The sequence below is a fragment of the Taudactylus pleione genome, unplaced genomic scaffold (assembly GCF_031769625.1).
Source record: "Taudactylus pleione unplaced genomic scaffold, aTauple2 ptg000218l, whole genome shotgun sequence".
NCBI lineage: Eukaryota > Metazoa > Chordata > Amphibia > Anura > Myobatrachidae > Taudactylus > Taudactylus pleione.
The window spans coordinates 2,012,628-2,033,549 of record NW_028284620.1 but is presented as its reverse complement, the minus strand read 5'-3'; the positions used below and the strand labels follow the sequence as shown (position 1 = coordinate 2,033,549).

At 43.8% G+C, this 20,922-nt stretch overlaps 2 protein-coding genes across 11 annotated transcripts in view; one reads left to right on the top strand and one right to left on the bottom strand.

The window, feature by feature from the left end:
- Positions 1-4,884, bottom strand: part of LOC148517355 (multifunctional protein ADE2-like) — a 62,039-nt gene extending 57,155 nt beyond the window's left edge. For 3 of the 9 annotated variants that reach the window (XM_088478732.1, XM_088478735.1, XM_088478729.1), the window contains exon 1: positions 3,405-3,589. The gene's annotated coding sequence lies outside the window, so the exon portion shown is untranslated. Of the gene's footprint in view, positions 1-3,404; positions 3,592-4,847 lie in introns of those variants that run through there. The other 6 variants (XM_088478728.1, XM_088478730.1, XM_088478733.1 and 3 more) reach the window with 3 other exon arrangements.
- Positions 3,579-20,922, top strand: part of AASDH (aminoadipate-semialdehyde dehydrogenase) — a 69,195-nt gene continuing 51,851 nt past the window's right edge. For both annotated transcript variants that reach the window (XM_088478726.1, XM_088478725.1), the window contains exons 1-3: positions 3,579-3,777; positions 6,987-7,234; positions 20,238-20,358. In XM_088478726.1, the coding sequence (XP_088334852.1) occupies positions 7,002-7,234; positions 20,238-20,358 (354 nt within the window). In that variant the 5' untranslated portion in view covers positions 3,579-3,777; positions 6,987-7,001. The remainder of the gene's footprint in view (positions 3,778-6,986; positions 7,235-20,237; positions 20,359-20,922) is intronic.

The window sequence follows — 20,922 nt, the reverse complement described above, 5'->3', positions numbered from 1 at the left end:
CAAGGACCTCTCTCCTCCTGTATTCTATTCTTACTTATCCAGGTATTACTTCAGGTATTAACAGGTATCCTGTCATCTAGTGTTGTTGTATTATGCCACCTTCATGTCCTTTTCTATCTTTACAACCAACTGCCACCAATGTTATCCTTGTAAATTGCCTTTTGTAATGCTTCTTGTGTTATGTTTATTATTTACAGTCACATTACCCTTCTTTTGGTGTTGTCATTTGTGCTACATAACGTTAGTTTGTGTAAACAGATATTGTAACGCTTTTTGTGGCACTCTATACATAAACGTTAATAGTAATAATAACAGAACACTCATGCACAGCTATTATACTAAACAGTTACACAGTGTATGTGACTTTGTAGGCATCTTTTGTTTTTTAACAAATCAGACTTCGGAAAGGTGCTAAACAGTACAATTTACTGTCTGTGTCAAAGTTTGAAGTAACAAGATATTCATTTAATGGAGAACCAACGTGCCACAAACTCACAGAGGTAACAGGCCCAAAAAGTTAAAAGTGTGTGATATATATATATATATATATATATATATATATATAGTGGCAAAGAGGGTTCTTTGGAACAGGGGTAAAGATGTTGTTCCCTACTGGATACCTTTAAAACACAGCTGCAGCACATGGGTCTGATTGTGTGTGAGGAATAAAGGGTTCTGGGATTCAGGGGGAAGTGCTCCTGACACTGAATTAGTTGGCCAGATGATAGAGAGCTGGTAATGTTTAGCTTAGTGTCAGGGAGCCATATGCTGGATGTAAATGTGCTGATATAACATTTTGCATTAGTAACAGTAAAAAGCCATCTGACAAGGACAACTGCTGTCAAGTGTGTTCTTTGTAAGGAGAATCTTATCCCATCTATAGATTTACATTGCCAGGTGAAAGTGTCATGCGCAGACTCGCCATCGCGCATAACACAACAGCCCGCCGCTGGCAGTGGTAAGCTGCCGGCACCAGAGTGGTGGATGCAGGCGAGTAGGGGGACGTACCAACAGCATATTCATTAGTGTAACTACAAGACTAAAAGAAATTTGCAGCTGTTATTAAGGTGCATTGCTGAATGGGGCCTTTCGGGTGCTAACTATCAATCACCTTTTACCTTAAAATAATGTGGAATTGGCCGGTATTCGGGCTATTTAAAAAGAGCCTAATGCTGGGTTCACACTAGGTCGACGGATCAGCTGTTTGGCCGACCTGTCAACCTATCTGATGATTGACCTGATGTCACAACTGTACAATTTTCCCGTCCAATTGAGCCGTTTCTTACCACCGGATCCCTGCAGGATGTGGACGGGCGATCGACAGGTCTGTACACACCAGCAGATGCACCAATTTTTATTTGTAGATATATCGGCCATCTTCTGTGCTGCACAGTCGATGTGACATGTCTGAGAACGACATTGTTCGCAGACATATTGGGGGGTACACACTCGCCGACACGCTCGTAATATATTGGCCGATATATCGTCCAGTATGTACCCAGCTTAATGCACGAGACCACGGCTATTATCTAGTCTAAGTAAGGCGGCAGACCGTAGTCCCCATTATTGTCAATGGGAACTGCATTATGGCCCTAGCATCAAGCTCTGAAAAGTGTTCAGAACTTGCCCCATATTAACTAATGCCGTCTTCAGATGCAACTAATGAGCTACTAACTATCATTTTATAGTATGTACTTGATAAATGATCGCTAGAAGCTGATTGATTGATTGCTATGGACAACTTCTCCTCTTGTTTGGCACATCTCCCCATCACTAAAGGACCAGGCCAGTGGTATTTTATGGATACACAGAAGTAAACCAAGATTGTTTCCATTCAGTTGTTTAGTAGTTGACTGTATGACCATTGGACTTCAAACCCATGGACCAAATTTTAACACCAGACAAAAGTAATTGTTGCAAACACTGGAGAAGCTAAGGAGCGGGTGGGGCTAGTGCCCTGGATGACTGAAGTGTGTGTACATTCAAAAAGCTGCTCAGCCGGGCTGTGGACTAAGGACCTGATTCAGCAAGGATCGCAATTGCAAAGCTGCCTGCGTGCTGCATTACTTATCTGAGCTGCGTTGTCCAACGCAGCATCGGATACTCTGCATGAACATCAGCCAGCTAAGGTGACCCATGGGGTCAAGCAAGCCGGCCGTCACAAATGAGAGGAAAAGCCAGGAAATCTCCGTCAGCTTTCGGATAACGGAGGCCATTGCCGCCCCTGATTGACAGTCTGCTGCCAGTCGGCATGCGGGCTCACAAAACGGGTCAGGTGCCTGCGCAGATTCTCGATCTGCTGAATAAGGCCCTCAGTAAGCCAAACCTCCAATTAGTTAAATAGAGGAGTCGAGGGTTTGGCTTACTGACGCCACAGCTCTACTACTCAGCTTTGCTTAATTGGGATTTTTAATTGTATTGTTACGGTTTTATGTGTTTATAATAAATAGATTAGAATTTTATTTAGACCAATCTATATATGTGTATTATATATAATAATTTGATTTGTGTGGCTACTATCCTCAGTGCAATGTCTGTTTTTATGTGTTTTCTCCTGGGTCTGACCCAGTTTGGAACCATATGCCAAACCCCAGGTCAGACCCAAGACTTAGGTGTAAAAGGGTTATCAGTGGCATTTTCCATATTCCTCATAGGTGCTGCCGTGAATGGCAGTCAATTATTTCACTCTAATTTACACTACATTAGCGTTCATTCTAGCACCCTGCACCTGTCATAACCGATGCAGTTCCTCTATCCTGCCTGGGGTGTCGCTCTCTGCTCTGGTGCTTCAAGCACACTCTGGTCTGTATCTCAGCATCAGGTGAGTGTGCTAGATGCACCAGAGCAGAGAGCGACACCACCAGGCAGGAAAGATGAACGGCACAGTATGCGACAGCTGCAGGGTGGTAGAATGTACACTACTATATTAATATCTGCTCTGCCCGTTGGTCCTTTGTGGTAATTAAATATAATAATGAGCCTTACATGGAAGAAGCCATGCATTATTTTTTAATTATTACATAATTTGTTAAGGTCAGTGGGGAGGGGGGCACAAAGCCGGGTCTTTGTCCCCGGAGGTAGAAAATCTAGCTTCGCTCCTGGCTGCAAACATTAGACTTGAACATTATGGTAACTTAATAGATGGATAACAGTGCTAGAAATGATTAAGGGAGACACTTGTCTTATTTTGGACTATCCAGCCATTCACAAAACAGAGGTCTCCTTAGAAATCATGAGCCATTTATTTTTCCTATAGGGCATTTGGCCTCAGGGACTATTATATAAGGGGACAAAGAGCAATGAGCTAAAGTAACAAATGCAACAAATAGGAATACTGCTGGACAACTGAGCTTATATCCAAATGTACTGGACTGAGGTTCCACCTGGTGAGAGTGTGTACTTACCTCTCAGCAATGACAGCCACTCCAGGTGCTGCAGTCCCTACCCCTACTCAGGAGAGCTGCCATTGCAGCACATGATGTCACCGCCGGGTGCATGATTATACAGGCTAGGAGGAGACATAAGCCGCCTGGTTCCTATAGTAACTGGACAGCATCGCTGGCTGGAGGAATAAATCGCTCCCGGGTCATGTGCGTGTCGCAGACAGGAAAGGAGTTGTGTGACCTGCGCACATTGACTGACCATGCATGGCATGCTGCTGCACCATCCAACAGACTGCACTGACCTGGGCACCCAGGCTGATAGATACGCCCTCATAGAACAGTGTACCTCAATGGATGAGAACAGTGAGCAAAAGCCTGGCCAGCGCCGGTGACGGTAATTAGCCCGCATACTAGTGGGCAAAATTGTATAATATATCTTTGCCAGGAACACTGGCAGTTGTTTTTTCTATAACATACGGGAAGGGAAAGTAACCACCATGTAAGGTGTGCTGACTATGTACAGGCGTTCCTGCATTGCAGTTTTTTTTTTGCAGGGGTAGGCAACCTGCGGGCGCTCCAAATGCTGTAACACTACATATCCCAGCATGCCCTGCCACAGTTTTAGCATGCGCTAACAGCAAACCTGTGGCAGTGCATGCTGGGATGTGTAGTTTAACAGCAGCTTTCTCTCCCCTGGTGCTATAGTTATCTAGGTGTGTAAAAGATGGTTACAGCTAGATCCCCTTCCGTAGATTGACCCTGACGTCATCAGTTACGCCAACATCATTCCCTACCATCCACGTGGGTATAGAGGAGTATTATAATCTTGTAGCGAGCCACTGAGCCTGCAAATGGACAACTTTCTTCTTTTGGTGGACAGTATGGGCAGAAAACTGCACTTTCGCCTCACGCCACTTCCAGTTACAGAATCTGAAGGGGAAATATACCTATTGGTGCATACACACGGTCAGATTTTTCTTCAGATCTGAACGATAACGATTTTAAAAATAGTTCAAGCGTTCATATCTGAAAGGAAAATCTGACGTGTGCAATGATGAACAATGCGCATTCCTAATTGTCCGATAACGATATCTGATGTGTTTGCAGTCAGTTTTGGACGATTTCCTTTCATTTTAATACAGGCTGAAATCGTTCAATCGTCCAGTCGTTCATCTGACATACTGTATCTGACCGTGTGTATGCAACTTTACCGCGTAGAAATCCCCTTCAGTGAATGTACCAGACATGACATGGAGCATACTTTTGAAAAAGCATTTCAAGGAGATTGTGAAAGCAACACCTATTAAAGTGGGCGTGTACTGATACATCTGAGAGGCGTGTCATAAAGTTGATTTGCATTCAAATGTAAATGAGCCTCAAAGCAAGTTAGTTGGATCTAAGTGTTGATGAATACACGCCGATACATTTCAGAAAATGCATGGAAATGATACAACTGATCCCTACCCTTCAACATGACCCCGTCCATCTGATAGAAAATGCTCTTCTCCTGGACTTCCCACCTAATTTATGATTGCAGTCTCCCCTATTGAATTAGCTAATTGATGCAAAGTATTTTAACACAGGTGGCTGCAATCATAAAGTAAGAAGGAAGTCCAGGAGTAGATCATTTGTGCCTGATGGAGAGGGTCATGTTGGGGTGGTTTGCTGATGCCATTTGACTGTATAGATCTGTTTTTTTTTCTTTTGTTTTAAAATCTGTTTATTTATAAAAGGTAGATAACGGGTAAATAAGAAAAGTGAAATTACATACAGCCACAAAGAAAGGCCATCGATCGTGCGGCATCCATGGCCTACCATTGCTGACAAAATATGAAAAAAACCATTTGCCATCGCCCATAGACCATCGATGGTTAGCGTTCCCGCTAGGCTGTTTCAGCGGGGCGCCGCGTCCTATCCTATTTATGAAGGGCAGAAAGCACCCTGCCCTCCAGTGCGGCGCCCCGCTGAAACAGCCTGCGGGTTCTGTCCTCCACCCGTGGGCCGCAGTGTCCCACGAGTGGGGAAAACTGCAGAGCAGTTCAGTGACCGCGGCGCTTGGGGGCTGCCCGGCATGTCTGTAATTACCCAAGAGTCACGAAAAGGGGACGTGTCGTTGGTCACGCCCCCTTTCCGGGCGCGCGCAGATGTGCCCTTGCTCTAGGTCTGGCACCCTGCCTGCTGCCTGACCTAGAGTGAACACTAGATGGCTGTCATCCCTAATGCAGGTAGGTTAATTGGCTTCTGAAAAAAAGTAACGTGTGTGTGTGTGTGTGTGTGTGTGTGTGTGTGTGGTGTGTGTTAGGGCAGGGACTGATGTGTATGTCTGAAAAGTGGTCTTGAAAGCACTACCGAATGTGTGCGCTATATAAATAACTTAATAAATGAAAGTACTGGGGGCATATCTTTCAAATGTAGGTCTATCCTTGTAAATTAGGGAGTGGCACTTAAAATTGTAACTTTGTTAGTAATTATGTGTTAATCCAAAATATAATAGATTAACATAATTCACTATTGGAGTAGTTTAAAAAATAAAGGGTTATGCCAATATAAGAGCAAAAAATAAGTACAAAATAAAGTGGCACATCTGATTAAAAGCTGCCAGCACGAAAGAGATACATAGTGCCCCTCTATGATATAAGGGCAATGAAACTAGTTCAAAGTGCAAACTAGTATAGATACTATCCTCCTGTGTTAATCCGGATAAAAACTAAAGATGTAAGGTATAGATCTAACAAAAAATATCCAGCTATGCATCAGTACCTCTTAGTAAGCAATATCTAATGCCCTTAAAATGAAACTTTTAAAATGATCTTGCGAGTATCCATCTATCAAACAGACATCATGTGGTCCGGAGGTTGGCAGTTCACCAGTCATTATGTATAACCCTGATTTTTATTATGTCATCATGTTTACGTGCATGCCGGAACGCACGTGCATGGCGAGCGCATGTAACCGCAATATCATAATGTGAGTGCTGCAGCCCGGCTCCCTGCAGCCACCTCCACACGATGTCCTTTCCGACAATCACAGCTAGCCGCCGGGGCCATTAGTGGCTGAGTGGAGGGAAGAGGCTGTGGTGTATGGGCCCCATAACGTGCATTAGATATTGTTACGTAGAGGTACTGATACTTAGGTGGATATATTTTTTAGACGTTAGATCGATACCTTATATCTTTTAGTTTAGATCCATATCAACAAAAGAGAATAGGAGAGATTCTATCCCTACTATCCTATGTTTGTAATGTAGCTTATAATGTGCATGTTTGTTACCTGTGTTTCATAAGAGCAAGAATTGTCTGAAGTAGAGCGCTTGCTTCAATTACACTACAGTATGAAAGAAATTTGTGTGATCAGCAAACAACCAAATCTGTGATATTGTCCAATGTCACCATACTGTACATGGATGGCCTCATTGGACAGATCCAGTTGTTTAGCAGTTCGTCCAACGAATTAAATGACATTTGGCCCAATCATGTCGTGCGATGAGCGCAACCATAATTATTGCAGTTCTAGATCATTCGTATTTGCCATCCTAAATGATAAAAATCCATTTGGTATTCTGACAGCGGACCATATAAACTGATGTCTCCTATCTACTTCTAGGCCTGTGGAATAGAAATGGCACGTTCCCTGCATGAGATGGTTGTGCAGACTGCTGCAATCCATAATGACAGAAAAGCGGTATGTTTTCAGACATACGATGGGACTCCAGTTTATTGCACGTACCAGGAAATGATGCGGAGGGCTGAAGAGCTTACAGTTTTTCTAAAATCCCACATTAGTGATTTGGAAAAAAAAGTAATTGGTCTCTATTGCCATCCAGGGATCCACCTGCCATCATGGATTATAGGGTAATCAATTACCATTTCATACGTTCATATATTTCAGTACTTTAAATATAATTGAATTATTGTGAACAAATGTAATATTGCCTGTATATTCCAACTCTGACTTATCCTGGCACATATCTATCTATAACACAGCTAACTGTACAACATTACAAATGCCATGTACTGTAGTTTTGACTCTCACAGTAACGCTCAAGATTTAGGGCCTGATTCAGAGTTGGGAATAGAGAGAGATTTCTCTCTCACCTGATCATCTTGGTGAAACCGTGCTGCACTGCAGGGGGGGCAGATTTAAAATTTGCAGAGAGATTTAGATTTGGGAGGAGTGTGTCCAAACGGACATCGAAATTGTAGAGTAATAATAAAGCTGTGCAGTATTTGTGGGCTACATGCAAAAGCAGCCAGTATTTACCCCACATGTAAAAAAAATGATATACACTCCTTGCATTGCAACATGGTTTGTCCAGGTACACAGTTAAGTGCTATCTCTCTCTCTCTATTCCCAACTCTGAATCAGGCCCCTAGTGTGTCAGCAAGCAAACCGTTTTGGTATACACAAAGCAGTGTGTCGAAAGTCTAAAGAATAAACATGATAATGTGGCATCTCTGCCTAATTATGAGTGTTTATATTGTCAAAGTTGAACTAATTGTAATAAAACAGAGTAGTACGCAAGAGATTTGGTTTTAAATATTTATTTAACAATCAATATTCTCTATAAAGTAAAACACAAAACCAAAAATGCTTAAAAATAACATCACAATAAAAAGGTAAATATAATTTTATGAGGGAATATTTGACGTCCATTTTGTGCTGTATATAATTGTATCACAGAATTATTCTAACAGCCTTCTTGCCAGTACCAAACAACAAAAAAACAGGCTTATTTAGGAACAGCCAGTCCCAGAAGTTTGAAGTGAGTGTTAAGCTGGGTACACATTAGACGAGTTTTTTAACTATTTGGCCGATTCCAACGGATCGGAATGACAAATTGTTTAATGTGTATGCTCTGTCGTCCGGTGCATGTTCCCGTGTGGTCGTCAGCTGCATCATCAGGTCGTCCCTACTAGCAGGGGAACCTGACTATGCGGCTAACAACCCATGCAGCGGGATGTGGCAGGGGCGGACATATCGGTCGGGCACCGGATCGTCTAGTGCCTACTGGCTGCTCGATATGTCGGCCTGTCGTCGGGTGGGAGGGGTTGGAGGTAGGTCACATCACAGGGTACAAATGTCATCTCATGTCTACCCAGCTTTAGACTTGAAACGCACTGTCTCTTGAGCATTAGTCACAAAGTAATCTTATGGGGGGCATCCACTAGACTATTTTATCCCTGTCCAACCTCTTAACGATTTTCCCTTGAAACTTGATCTTCCACTCTGAACAATTTGCAAAAGATCTGACGATAAACTATGTTGTTTCAATCTGTGATTGAGAGCTTTCAGGTATAGTGGGCAGATAGTGGTTCATCGTTTGATCGTTCAGCTTGAACGATGTGTAAACGATTTGTAAGCAATCAAGTGAAAATGACCTGCATGTTCAGTCGATGGAGGAGACGATCAAATGACCAGCGGGAGCGCACATCGTTAGAAACAATTACTGCACAATTTGCAAACGATGTTCAAACGATGTTTGAACGATTATCGAACGATTTTAGCATTATCGTTCAATCGTTCAACTTTATCGTCTAGTGGATACCCCCCCTTTACCTTTGATAGTCACTAGGCGACCACCTAAATATTGTTTCAATCCGCATCTCTCCAATGTGACATACCAATAGATATGGGCTTGCTTCAATGTATAATACAATCAGTGTAGGCCTTTCTCTTTAATGTCAGCACTTTTCTAAAGCTCTCTCTATATAAAACCGGCCGGATGCATTTCACCAAATGGGATAGACTTTTTTTTAACCACTTAACTGGCAAATTTGTTTTCCAAACCCCTCCCTGGAATCGTCCGTTTTTGTTTATGATTGAATTGGGTCAAGAACATCTAATTAATACTTATCCACCTCGATTTTATAAAAAAAATAAAAATTATTATTTATTTATTTTTTTTAAACATTCAACATTAACATTGATCTTTACTTCAGTTATCGATTTAGTGGACTAACGATTTTGGGAATATCTCGACTTTGATTTCCCCAGCAACTGCTGCTTTGATCAGCTGCCAGGTACACACTGGGGGGGGGGGTTAATTTAAATTTCGCCAGCGGATGCTCCTCTTTGCCAGGTGTTGGGGGGGTCCTGCCATGCTGACCATTCAGAAGTAATAGGCAGCATGGCAATCGCTGGGGGAGAGTGCGTGGATGCAGAGGGGCCGGCTGCTGGAAGATTATCTTCTAGCAGCCGCCCATTGTGCATTTCTGACAGGTTGCATAGTGTTAGTGCACAGCCTGACGTCGTCGCAATCGTTGCGACCATGCCAGACAAGTGTATAAAGCATCCTTGTATTTCCAGCTGTCACTCATTTTGTTATTCCGTCCTATCTTAATTATGCCCAGATTACACTGTTTGTGACTGATTAGAAGTCTGCTATAACTATTAAGTGATGTACTTACATACCGTACAACACAAATTGGACTCCAAACATTCTCCTTTATATTTATATGCACTTTTTTTTTTTTTTTTAATTTGTTCTTAAAATTATGCATCTATTTTATTCTGTTTCATTGTTTGTTTTATGTATACTATTTATTGGTTTAGGTTATTAACATTAAATTAACAGACTTTTGTATTTCATATGCATTCTACATCAAACCTTATTTTGCTTTTAGTTAAATTTTGAAGCACCATTCAACTTAAATGTTACTGTTCAATATGTCAAAGGTGACAGTCTATTTCCTTTTTTTTTAATTGGTAACTGAATTTCAATATTTTAATTTGAATATAATTTAATATTAATTCTGAAATAGAGTATATCAAAACAAAATGAATAACAGCGCTGTGTGACACCTACGGTACAGTCTAAATAGATATCGAATAAAAAATGATGCCGGAAATAAGAATGAAAAATATATTTAATAAATAATAACGATATAAATAAAGTGTAACTTGTATGCATTTGATAATATATATCAGACCTCATTGGCCAATATAACGAATATAAATGCAATATATTGTTCAGTCATTCAATTTATCTGCTATGGATAGGCCCTGAACGATGACAGATGAGCACTCCCGCGGCCGATAAATTTAATTTCTCCTTCATCCACTAGGGGACACTGGAGCTTCATGATAGTGGGGTATAGACGGTGGGTTGAGTTGAGCCTGGCACTTTAAAAATCTACAAGTGTGACTGGCTCCTCCCCCTCTATGCCCCATCAACCCCAGTTTTTAGAATGTGCCCGAGTAGAGCCGGTGCACAGGGGCTGTCTCCAGCCCTTTAAATTAAATAAAAATGTAAAAGAAAGACAAAGCAAGAGGACAGGCAGACTGTTGGCTGTGACAGTCTGCCTGCATCGTGGGAGCCGCCAGAGAGGGGACCACATGGCTACTGCAGCCTGTGTCCGGTCACCCTATGGAGGGGAGGCTGCTTTAGGCAGTTAGGAGTCATCAGACTCAGCGGGGCCCGCCACAGCTAACACTGGCTTGTGTCCGGGTCCCCGCTCTCCCCTCACTGCCCAGCGCTCTGGCCGCAGCAGCCCGGTGAGTAGCACACCTCTCCTGACTAGCAGGAGAGGTGAAAATATTCTGCTGGGTCTGAAGCGGCTGTCAGTGCCACGCTGGTGTTGTGATAGAACACCGGCGCTGGCTGTTAGGTAGGCGCGCTCACAGCAGTCCTGCCTCTGCGTTCCGTTGCTTGTGTAAAAGGCACCGGCACGGTTATCGCTGGCGGCGGTCGTGCCGCTGGCCCCCGCTGTCAGTGCGGGGACACAGAGGGAGAGTGAGAACGTCCCCACTGAATAAGTGTATGCCGCGCGCATACAAAGCGGCGGCCATTAGGAGGAGGAGCTTATAGGTCCCCCCTCCTCTTCCTCCTTCACTGCCTGGGCTAGTTTGGCGCGCTCTGAACAGGAGTGGCGCCTCAGAGAGACTGAAGGCACTGAGCGGAGGGGGAGAGGAGAAATCTGACAGCTTCTACAGGGGGTCTGTAAATACAGAAGGTGGTTTTAACTACTTTCTGGTCCTATTGACTGCTCCTCCCTTATATGCCTGTCTGCCCCTGTTACTGAGTTGCATTATTCTTGAAATTCTGCTCCTCCTATACTGCTCTGCCTGCAATTTGAGTAGCATTATTATTGAAATTCTGCTCCTCCCTTATTGCTCTGTCTGCTCCCATACTTGAGTAGCATTATTATTGTAATTCTGCTTCTCCCTATACTTCTGCATTCCTGAATTGTATGTGGTGCTTGTCTGTGAGTACATGATGACATCCAGGACAGAAAAAACTGCACCACAAAAGCGGTTTGCCTGCACTAAGTGCAGGAAGAAATTTACCCATGCTCGCTCCGAAGGGTCTTCCCTGTGCGAGACGTGTGAAGCAGACAGTGCTAACACGCAGTCTGTCACTCCCTCCTTCATAAATAGTTTGGCCGGGGTCATGGCGGACCTTTCTTCTGAATTAGCCGCTTCCCGTAGGGAACGGGAGTCTGCCAGAGATCTACCTGGCACATCTCACCCTTCTTTTCTAGCAGAACCAGCGTGGGCTCAGAATTTAGTCCGCTCGGTGAATAGCCTTGCTCAAGCGATGGGTTCTGCGTCTAAAGCTCCTGAAGCTACGGTAAGTCGCTCATCTAAAAAGAGGGCTTTTCCGGCGGTTCTCCAGTCGGATGAGGATTCGGCAGCGGATCACTCGTCTCAGGAGGAATGGGAGATGCTGGACGAATCAGACGTAGAGACTTACTCACAAGAACCTGAGGCATTGCAAGGTATTGACGCACTCATTCTAGCGGTAAGGGAAGTTCTTAAGATTTCAGGCCAGGAAGCTCCAGAATCGTTAGAAGACTCCTTATTTGCCAGGTCACAGAAGATGGCCGTCACATTCCCTGTTTCTCTCCAGTTGGACGAACAGATGACGGCAGCCTGGCAGAATCCGGACCGTAAATTCCAGATTCCTAAGCGTTTTTTCTCTCTTTACCCATTTCCTGCGGAAAATAGGAAGAGGTGGGAGACCCCGCCACCTGTGGATTCTTCGGTTTCTCGGTTGTCAAAGAAGACCACGTTACCTGTTCCAGGAGCTACTACATTGAAGGAAACCTCAGAGCGGAGATTAGAAACCACTTTGAAATCCATTTATACGGCCGCAGGTGCACTTCTCCGGCCGGCCTTGGTAGGATCTTGGGTCAATAAGGCTGTGGAAAAGTGGGCGGAACAATTGACTGAGGGTCTTAGATCCAGCACTCCGCGGGCAGATCTGATTACCTTGGCAGAACATATTCAGGAGTCTGCTGTATACTTAGGAGACGCCTCCAGAGATATCGGCCAGGTAGCCGCTAGGATTTCTGCTTCGGCGGTCTCTGCTCGCCGGGCACTTTGGCTTCGTGCCTGGCAAGCGGATGCGGAGTCAAAAAGAGCAGTGGAAGCTCTTCCTTTCACAGGCGATATTTTATTTGGTGCAGAGCTGGACAAATGGATCTCGCTGGCCACTGGAGGTAAGAGTACTTTTCTACCTTCATCAGCACCTCCTCCGCATCGCTCGTTTAGGGGACCTTCCTTTCGTTCCTTTCGAGCATCGGCAAGATTTCAGGGACGATCGCGAGGTTCGTCTTCAGCGGGGCGAGGAGGCCGTGCTAGAGGACGTCAAGCAAATATTGCCCGCCGTCCAGATCCCAAGCCAGCAGACAAGCCTGTGGCATGACGGGCTCCCATCCCATCTCGGAAATCCGAAGGTGGGGGCTCGCCTCCAGCGTTTCTCGGAGGTTTGGAGACGGACTTCTCCAGACACTTGGGTTCGAAATCTGGTATCTCAAGGGTACAAGATCGAGTTCGCTTTCACTCCTCCTGGGCGTTATTTTACAACAGGTTTGCCCGTCGATCCCTTGAAGCAACTAATTTTGCGTCAAGCGATCGAGAAACTTTTGCTGGCCGAGGTCCTTGTGGCGGTTCCCACTGCACAAAGACAACAAGGGTTTTACTCAAACCTTTTTGTGGTTCCGAAACCAGATGGGTCAGTCAGACCCATTCTGAATCTGAAATCCTTGAACCAGTATCTTTCATTTCACAGGTTCAAGATGGAATCTCTCCATTCTGTCATTGCGGGACTAGAGGCAGAAGAGTTTCTGGTGTCGATAGATATCAAGGACGCCTATCTGCATGTCCCAATTTGGGTTCCTCACCAGGCTTTCCTCAGATTTGCCATCAGGGAAGCTCATTTCCAGTTTCAGGCCCTGCCATTCGGTCTCTCGTCAGCTCCCAGGGTATTCACCAAAGTGATGGCCGTCATGGTGTCTCCCTTGCGCTCTCGGGGGGTGACGATAGTTCCGTACCTAGACGATTTACTCATCAAGGCTCCGACGGCAGAAGTCCTTTTACACCAAGTATCCCTTACACATCAGATTCTCATTCAACATGGATGGATTGTGAACTTCCAGAAGTCTCAGTTGATGCCGTCCCAGAGACTTCAGTTCCTAGGAATGATTCTAGACACTGTTCTGCTTCGTATATTCTTGCCAAGGGACAAGGCCATAGCCATACAGGAGCTGGTTCGTCTAGTGCTCAGACCCAGGAAAGTATCTGTGCATCTTTGCATCCGTCTCCTGGGGAAAATGGTGGCTTCCTTCGAGGCCATCCAATTCGGCAGATTTCACTCCAGAATATTTCAACTGGATCTTCTGTCTCAGTGGTCCGGGTCCCACCTACAGATGCATCGGCTGGTGCGTCTGTCTCCCCGGACCCGCATATCCTTGCTCTGGTGGCTTCGGACGGAGCATCTGTTAGCGGGTCGGCGCTTCGGAATTTGGAATTGGACCTTGGTCACCACGGACGCCAGCCTCCGCGGATGGGGAGCGGTGGTTCTGGACAGTCACTTCCAGGGGCTTTGGTCGCAGCAGGAGTCCCTCTTACCAATCAATGTTCTCGAACTGCGGGCAGTCTACAGAGCTTTGATACAGGCTGCTCCTCTGTTACGAGGACTTCCGGTTCGGATACAATCCGACAACGCCACGGCAGTGGCATACATAAATCGCCAAGGGGGAACCCGCAGTCGGATGGCAATGAGAGAAGCCAGTCGCATCCTTCTGTGGGCAGAAAGACACGTAGAGGTCATTTCCGCAGTGTTTATTCCGGGGGTCGACAACTGGGAAGCGGACTACCTCAGTCGTCAGGATCTTCATCCCGGGGAGTGGTCCCTTCATCCCGAGGTCTTTCATCAACTGGTTTGCAGATGGGGGAAGCCACAGATAGACCTGATGGCATCTCGGATAAATCATCAACTACCCCTTTACTGCTCCAGGACCATGGATCCGGCAGCGGTGGGAGCGGATGCTTTACTGATCCCTTGGCCGTACAGCCTTGTGTACCTGTTCCCACCGTTTCCGCTCCTCCCTCGGATTCTCAAGCGGATCAAACGAGAGTCGTCCACCGTCATCCTAGTGGCTCCGGATTGGCCTCGTCGGGTTTGGTACTCCGATCTTTTATTCCTTCTGGCAGACGAACCTTGGCCTCTTCCGCTACGATCGGACCTTCTACAACAGGGTCTATGTGTGTACCCGGATTTACGGCGGCTTCGTTTAACGGCGTGGCTATTGAGACCGCCATCCTAAGAAGCCATGGAGTTCCTAGGTTGGTCATTCCTACCATGCTTAGGGCTAGAAAACCGGTAACATCAGCGCATTATCATCGCATTTGGAGGGCTTATATCTCCTGGTGTGAAGGTCGTGGATCCTCCACTTCCTCTTTTCATTTACCACGTCTTCTTCATTTTCTTCAAAAAGGCCTCGATGTGGGGTTGCGCTTGGGATCGCTTAAAGTGCAGATTTCTGCTCTTTCTATTTTTTTCCAGCGTCGCCTAGCTCTGATTCCGGAGGTTCAGACCTTTTTTCAAGGGGTACTTAGAATTCAGCCCCCCTTTGTGCCACCCACGGCTCCTTGGGACCTGAATCTTGTTTTATCTTTTCTTCAGTCATCCACCTTTGAGCCTTTGCAGGAGGTGGAATTGAAGTATTTGACTTGGAAGATGATCCTTTTATTGGCCCTGGCTTCGGCCAGACGTGTGTCTGAACTTGGAGCCTTGTCCTGCCGTTCCCCTTACTTGATTTTTCACGAAGATCGGGCGGAACTTCGTACCCGGCCTTCCTTTTTGCCCAAGGTGGTCTCGGGTTTTCATCTGAATCAGCCGATTGTAGTGCCAGCGTTGTCGGACTCTTCTGGGGATTCTCACTTCTTGGATGTGGTTCGGGCACTTCGCATTTATGTGTCCCGTACTGAGGGGCTACGTAAATCAGAGGCTCTAATCGTCCTTTATGATGCTAATCGGCGTGGCTGGCCTGCGTCTAAACAAACTTTGGCCAGGTGGATTCGTCTGACTATTCGTCAGGCATATGTTGCTTCTGCTCGACCACCGCCGGTATCCATTTCTGCGCATTCTACGTGCTCTGTGGGTACTTCTTGGGCGGCACGTAGAGGTGTCTCGGCTTCACAGCTTTGTAGGGCAGCGACGTGGTCTTCGGTTCATACTTTTGTACGTTTCTACAGATTTGACACTTTTGCGGCTTCTGCTTCAAATTTTGGTCGTAGTGTCTTGCAGGGCGTTCAGCACTCTCCCCCCCAGGAGGGTAGCTTTGGGACGTCCCCACTGTCATGAAGCTCCAGTGTCCCCTAGTGGATGAAGGAGAAAACAGGATTTTGGTACTTACCGTTAAATCCATTTCTCCGATTCCACAGGGGACACTGGACGCCCACCCAGTGCTTCTTGCCTGTTCTCAGTTGCTTGTTCTGCTTCAGTTCTGTTGCAGTTTTGTCTGTTTTCATTGTGTGACTGTTTATCACTGCAGCCTGCTGTGTTCTTGCAGTGTGTCAGTATGTTGGATGTTTCTTTTCCTGTTCTCCTTCTCTGTTCTTCAGTCTGTTCTCTGTCTCCTCTCGGGCTCAGTTCTTTAAAACTGGGGTTGATGGGGCATAGAGGGGGAGGAGCCAGTCACACTTGTAGATTTTTAAAGTGCCAGGCTCAACTCAACCCACCGTCTATACCCCACTGTCATGAAGCTCCAGTGTCCCCTGTGGAATCGGAGAAATGGATTTAACGGTAAGTACCAAAATCCTGTTATTTCGTCTCTCTAACATGTTGGTCAATTATCGCATATCGCTGCCAGATATTAGAAATATCGGGCAGTTTATATGCGGTGAACGACGAAAGATATTAGCAGCAGCTACAGAGCACTGCAGAGCAGAAAATCCTCTCCCTGAATGATGTCATGCGATATCGTTCATCGTTCGTCTTTTGCCAAAATCTGTCATGTACATGACAGATATCTTTCAGCACAGCCACCGGAATTTTCAATAGATATCTTTTGTCTTTCATAAAAACATCTGCTAATGGATAGGCCCATTTAAATATGTCTAAAAACATAACATCAAAAAAGCCAATAAATACAATGACAAAGTGATAAATATATAATATCAAATGCTAAAAGTAAGGGCATAAAAAGTTGCACTCCCATGTATGTGAGCAAGGAACCTAAAATATATATATATAACGTTCCGCAAGAAAAAGTATAATGGTTTTCAAGAAAAGTCTCATCCGGATAGGTGATACAATAAATTTGAACAGTAATTCCCAAACTGAATCCTGCTGAGCACTAATGACAACTGTCCAGAAATAGAACTGAGGGAATTTTGAGATAATATTCCACTGTCAGTTTCAGTGCAGGTTTAATAAAATGAAAGTCTCACAGTGAGTGCAATATGTACAATGTGTCCTCACTCACCAGCGCACCTCATGCTCTATCTGTTTCATGAACAAATTTGCGGTTCATACCTCTTAATAGAGACAACAGCGTGGCAGTCTGCAGGCTCAGTCCGTTTCACGGCAAAAGGACATGCACTTTTGGTGCTAATTTGCAGTTAGTGACGCACTACTGCTCAGCCGCCGGATGGCGTCTCCTGTGCTACCGCCTATGCTATTTAGCGGCAGTGGACTGTCAGGTAACAATGTTTCGTATACCGAATGTGGAGTACGTAGTACACAGTACTGTGGCAGATCACGCAATGGGCCAACTGTTGGACGGCGTCTGGTAAGCCGCTGCCTTCGATGTCTTACAGCAGCGTGCTGGCAGATGAGGGTATCTCCGTGTATTAGAAAAAATCCACAGTGTAACAGACAGCGCTGCAAATAGATTAATCATACATTTAGTTTGAATACTTCAGAAAATATTTAATCAAAAATGAAAAAAAAAAAAAAAATGGCCATGAAATATCTAAAAAGACATTATATTGGGGTATGCCCCTAAAATCTGTGAGTACAATCAGATATATATATGTGTGTGTGTGTGTGTGTATATGTATATATATATGTGTGTGTATATGTATATGTGTATATGTATATATATATATGTGTGTGTGTGTGTGTGTGTATATGTGTATATATATATATATATGTGTGTGTGTGTATATGTATATGTGTATATGTATATATATATATATATGTGTGTGTGTGTGTATATGTGTGTGTATATATATATATATATATATATATATATATGTGTGTGTGTGTATATGTATATGTGTGTATATATATATATATATATATATGTGTGTGTATATATTAGTAATTGGCTTGATACCATTAATAGTATATTTGTTCTTGTAGTCACTAATATGATAACATCGATTGCTTATCTAATCGCGCCACAATTCATAAAACACAAAAGTAATAATAATAACAAATCAGCAAGCATACACGTTTAAATTCCCAACATTGCTAATATAGTGCTTTCTTTCAGAGACTGTTGGGTATTTGTAGGATTTTGTGATATCTATACTCCTTCTCCCACGTGATCCACTCATTCGGTGGGTAGCCACATGTTATTTCCTCAGTGTTTTCACTGGCAAATGTGATGCAATAAGATCATTCTCTGTATAGGGGCGATTGACAGTCCACTCTTTCCCGTTTTGAATGGTGAGTGCACCAATGGTATACTTCCGACAGTCAAAATAGACAGGACGCTATGATGAAATAATAACTCAGCCCACCCTTATAGCCAAACGCTGGAAAGACCACCGCCCACCCTCAAAAGTTGCTCTTATAGCTAAAATTAACTATATTGCATCAATGGAATATATTTCCAGCTTACAAAATAACTCGGTGACAAAGTATCATTTGATTTGGTCAATATGGTTTCACTCTCAGGCCCGCTCTACTCCTGGAATCCGTTGATAACTCTACCCTAAAACTCCCTCCTTTCCCCTCTCCCTTGAATTCCTTCCTCCCTCCTTTACCCCCTCCCCCCTTTCTCTTTTCTGTTACAATATAAAAATTTTGGGGTATTATGCATTGTAATACTCAGTAAATTATCGGTAGTATTTTTGCGGATTTTGGTTAAAATCTATTATATACTGTTTTTATTTGTTTCGGTAAAATTATATATTTTGAATGTGTTTCATCCCATTTTATACTCGACATTGTTCTACTTTGTTTTTTAATGCAAATTTACGATATCTTCCAATAAAATATTTTTTGTTTTAAGAGAGGAAATTACAAAATTGAAGACATAGGTTGACGAACTCTCTTGCTGAACATATTCAAGAGGAATTCGTACTATACCACGGACTTTCTCCTCTTTTGTTAGTCTATAAAAGGACATTCTCTGTTTGTTGTTATCTCACAGTCATGCATTTGTATTCTTATTCTCGATTTATTCTTATATTTTATATGTGATGTTTCTCATATATGTCTTCATAATTGCAAGATTTTCTTTTTCTCAATAAAAACATTGTTATAAAAATAAAAAAGAAATAATAACTCAGCCCTCTATTGACTTTTAGGTCAGGCAGTCCATGTGGCCATACTCGCTGGGAGTCTTGTGGAGGAGATTTTTAGCAATCCTTCTTTCCAGCCTTACTGCACTTGTAGCTCAAAAGTTCCTTGCTGCAAGCAGCGTGAAGCACAGACACTTGTGGGTAATGAGTAACGCGTTTGCCCACCTCTCTGAGTCTCAGCGGCTTCCTCAGGCAGAATCTGTTTGAACAAATTGTTTAGATCAAACATTTAACAAACAGTTTTTGTCCATTTTCCGGCATTTGGGGAAAAAATTGCTGATTATCAGTTACTCCCATACCTTACCAGATTTTCATTCCAACCAATCAACTAGATGGTTGGTTGGACAGATAATCTTTACGTGTGTATGCAGCTTAAGTAATTTTTTGAGGTGTTCCTTGATTTATTTATTTTTTGACGGTTATCCTTTGGGGGGCTGTCCCAAGGGTGCTGAGTGGTTTCCCCACCCTTGCACCCCAAAATCACGAATTTGCACTTTTTTTTCCGACGCCTCTTCATAGGCGAATCTTTTTTGCCTATTACATTGTTTTTGTGTACGCAAAAAGCCTTTGCAATTGAATATGGCGATACTTATCCGCCTGGTGAAAAGTCACAATCGGTGTTACTTTTTTGCGGATTCTGACTTTTCGCCGGCAATTGAATACGGCCCTAAGTGTCAAGTTTAACATGTCCTTTTTTTGACAGTTAGAATAGTTGCAAAATCACAATAATACTTTCAATTTGATATGAAGAAATATTTTCATTTGAGTAAATTGATCTATATTAGACAAAAATTATAATATATTGAAAATACTATAATAATGAAGACTGTTTGCTATATCCTACACTTTGGAATATTACGTTCAGTTGGTTCACAGATGAATTGCAACCAGATATTGCACAATGGCTGGTAAAAGTAGCCATTCGTAATGCAGGAAAACAAATGGCAATATCAGTTTGGTTTTGATTAAAATCTACATGCTGATGGTGTCTCCAAGCTTTCTCCTCTAGGATATGAAATGTTTGACTTTTTTTTTTTTTTTTTTTGTAGCAATAGTCACAGAAAAAATAATTAACTGTTATTCCTTTGATAGGGTTCTCCAGGTGCCCGCTGCTTACTCTCCTATAGATCCCAATGCTCCCGCTCACTTTACATCTTTGCTAGTGGAGCGTTCTAAGGTGCGGTACATGCTAGTGGAAAACAATAAAATTGAGGTGAGCAATAAATCTGCATACATTTGCATAACTATCCAAAATGTCATTATTGTGTTTCATAGATAAAATGACTAAACTTCGATAGCATTTTCTCCTTCATCCACTAGGGGACACTGGAGTTCAAGACAGTGGGGTATAGACGGTGGTAGAGCAGAGCCTGGCACTTTAAATAATTCTGAAGTGTGACTGGCTCCTCCCCCTCTATGCCCCATCAGCCCCAGTTTTTAGAATGTGCCCGAGAGAGCCGGTCACATAGGGCTGAGCTCCAGCCCACTCTTAGTATTTTTTCTTTTATTTTCCTTTATTTTAATTTCTAGCTTTCACAAAGCATTGAGGACAGGCTGACAGAGTACTGCGTCTGTCAGCCTGCTACATGGAGGGATCAGGTGACCCGCCACCACTAAAAAAAGAGTGCGTGTCGGAGTCCCAGGCACCCTGGCAGTAGCTCAGGGAGGACACGCCACAGCTTAATATAGAGGCTGTGTCCGTGCTTCCGAATGCCTAGCCGCAGCCCTGATGCCAGCAGTGGTAAGTATAGCTCTGTTCCCCTTATGGGAAACAGAA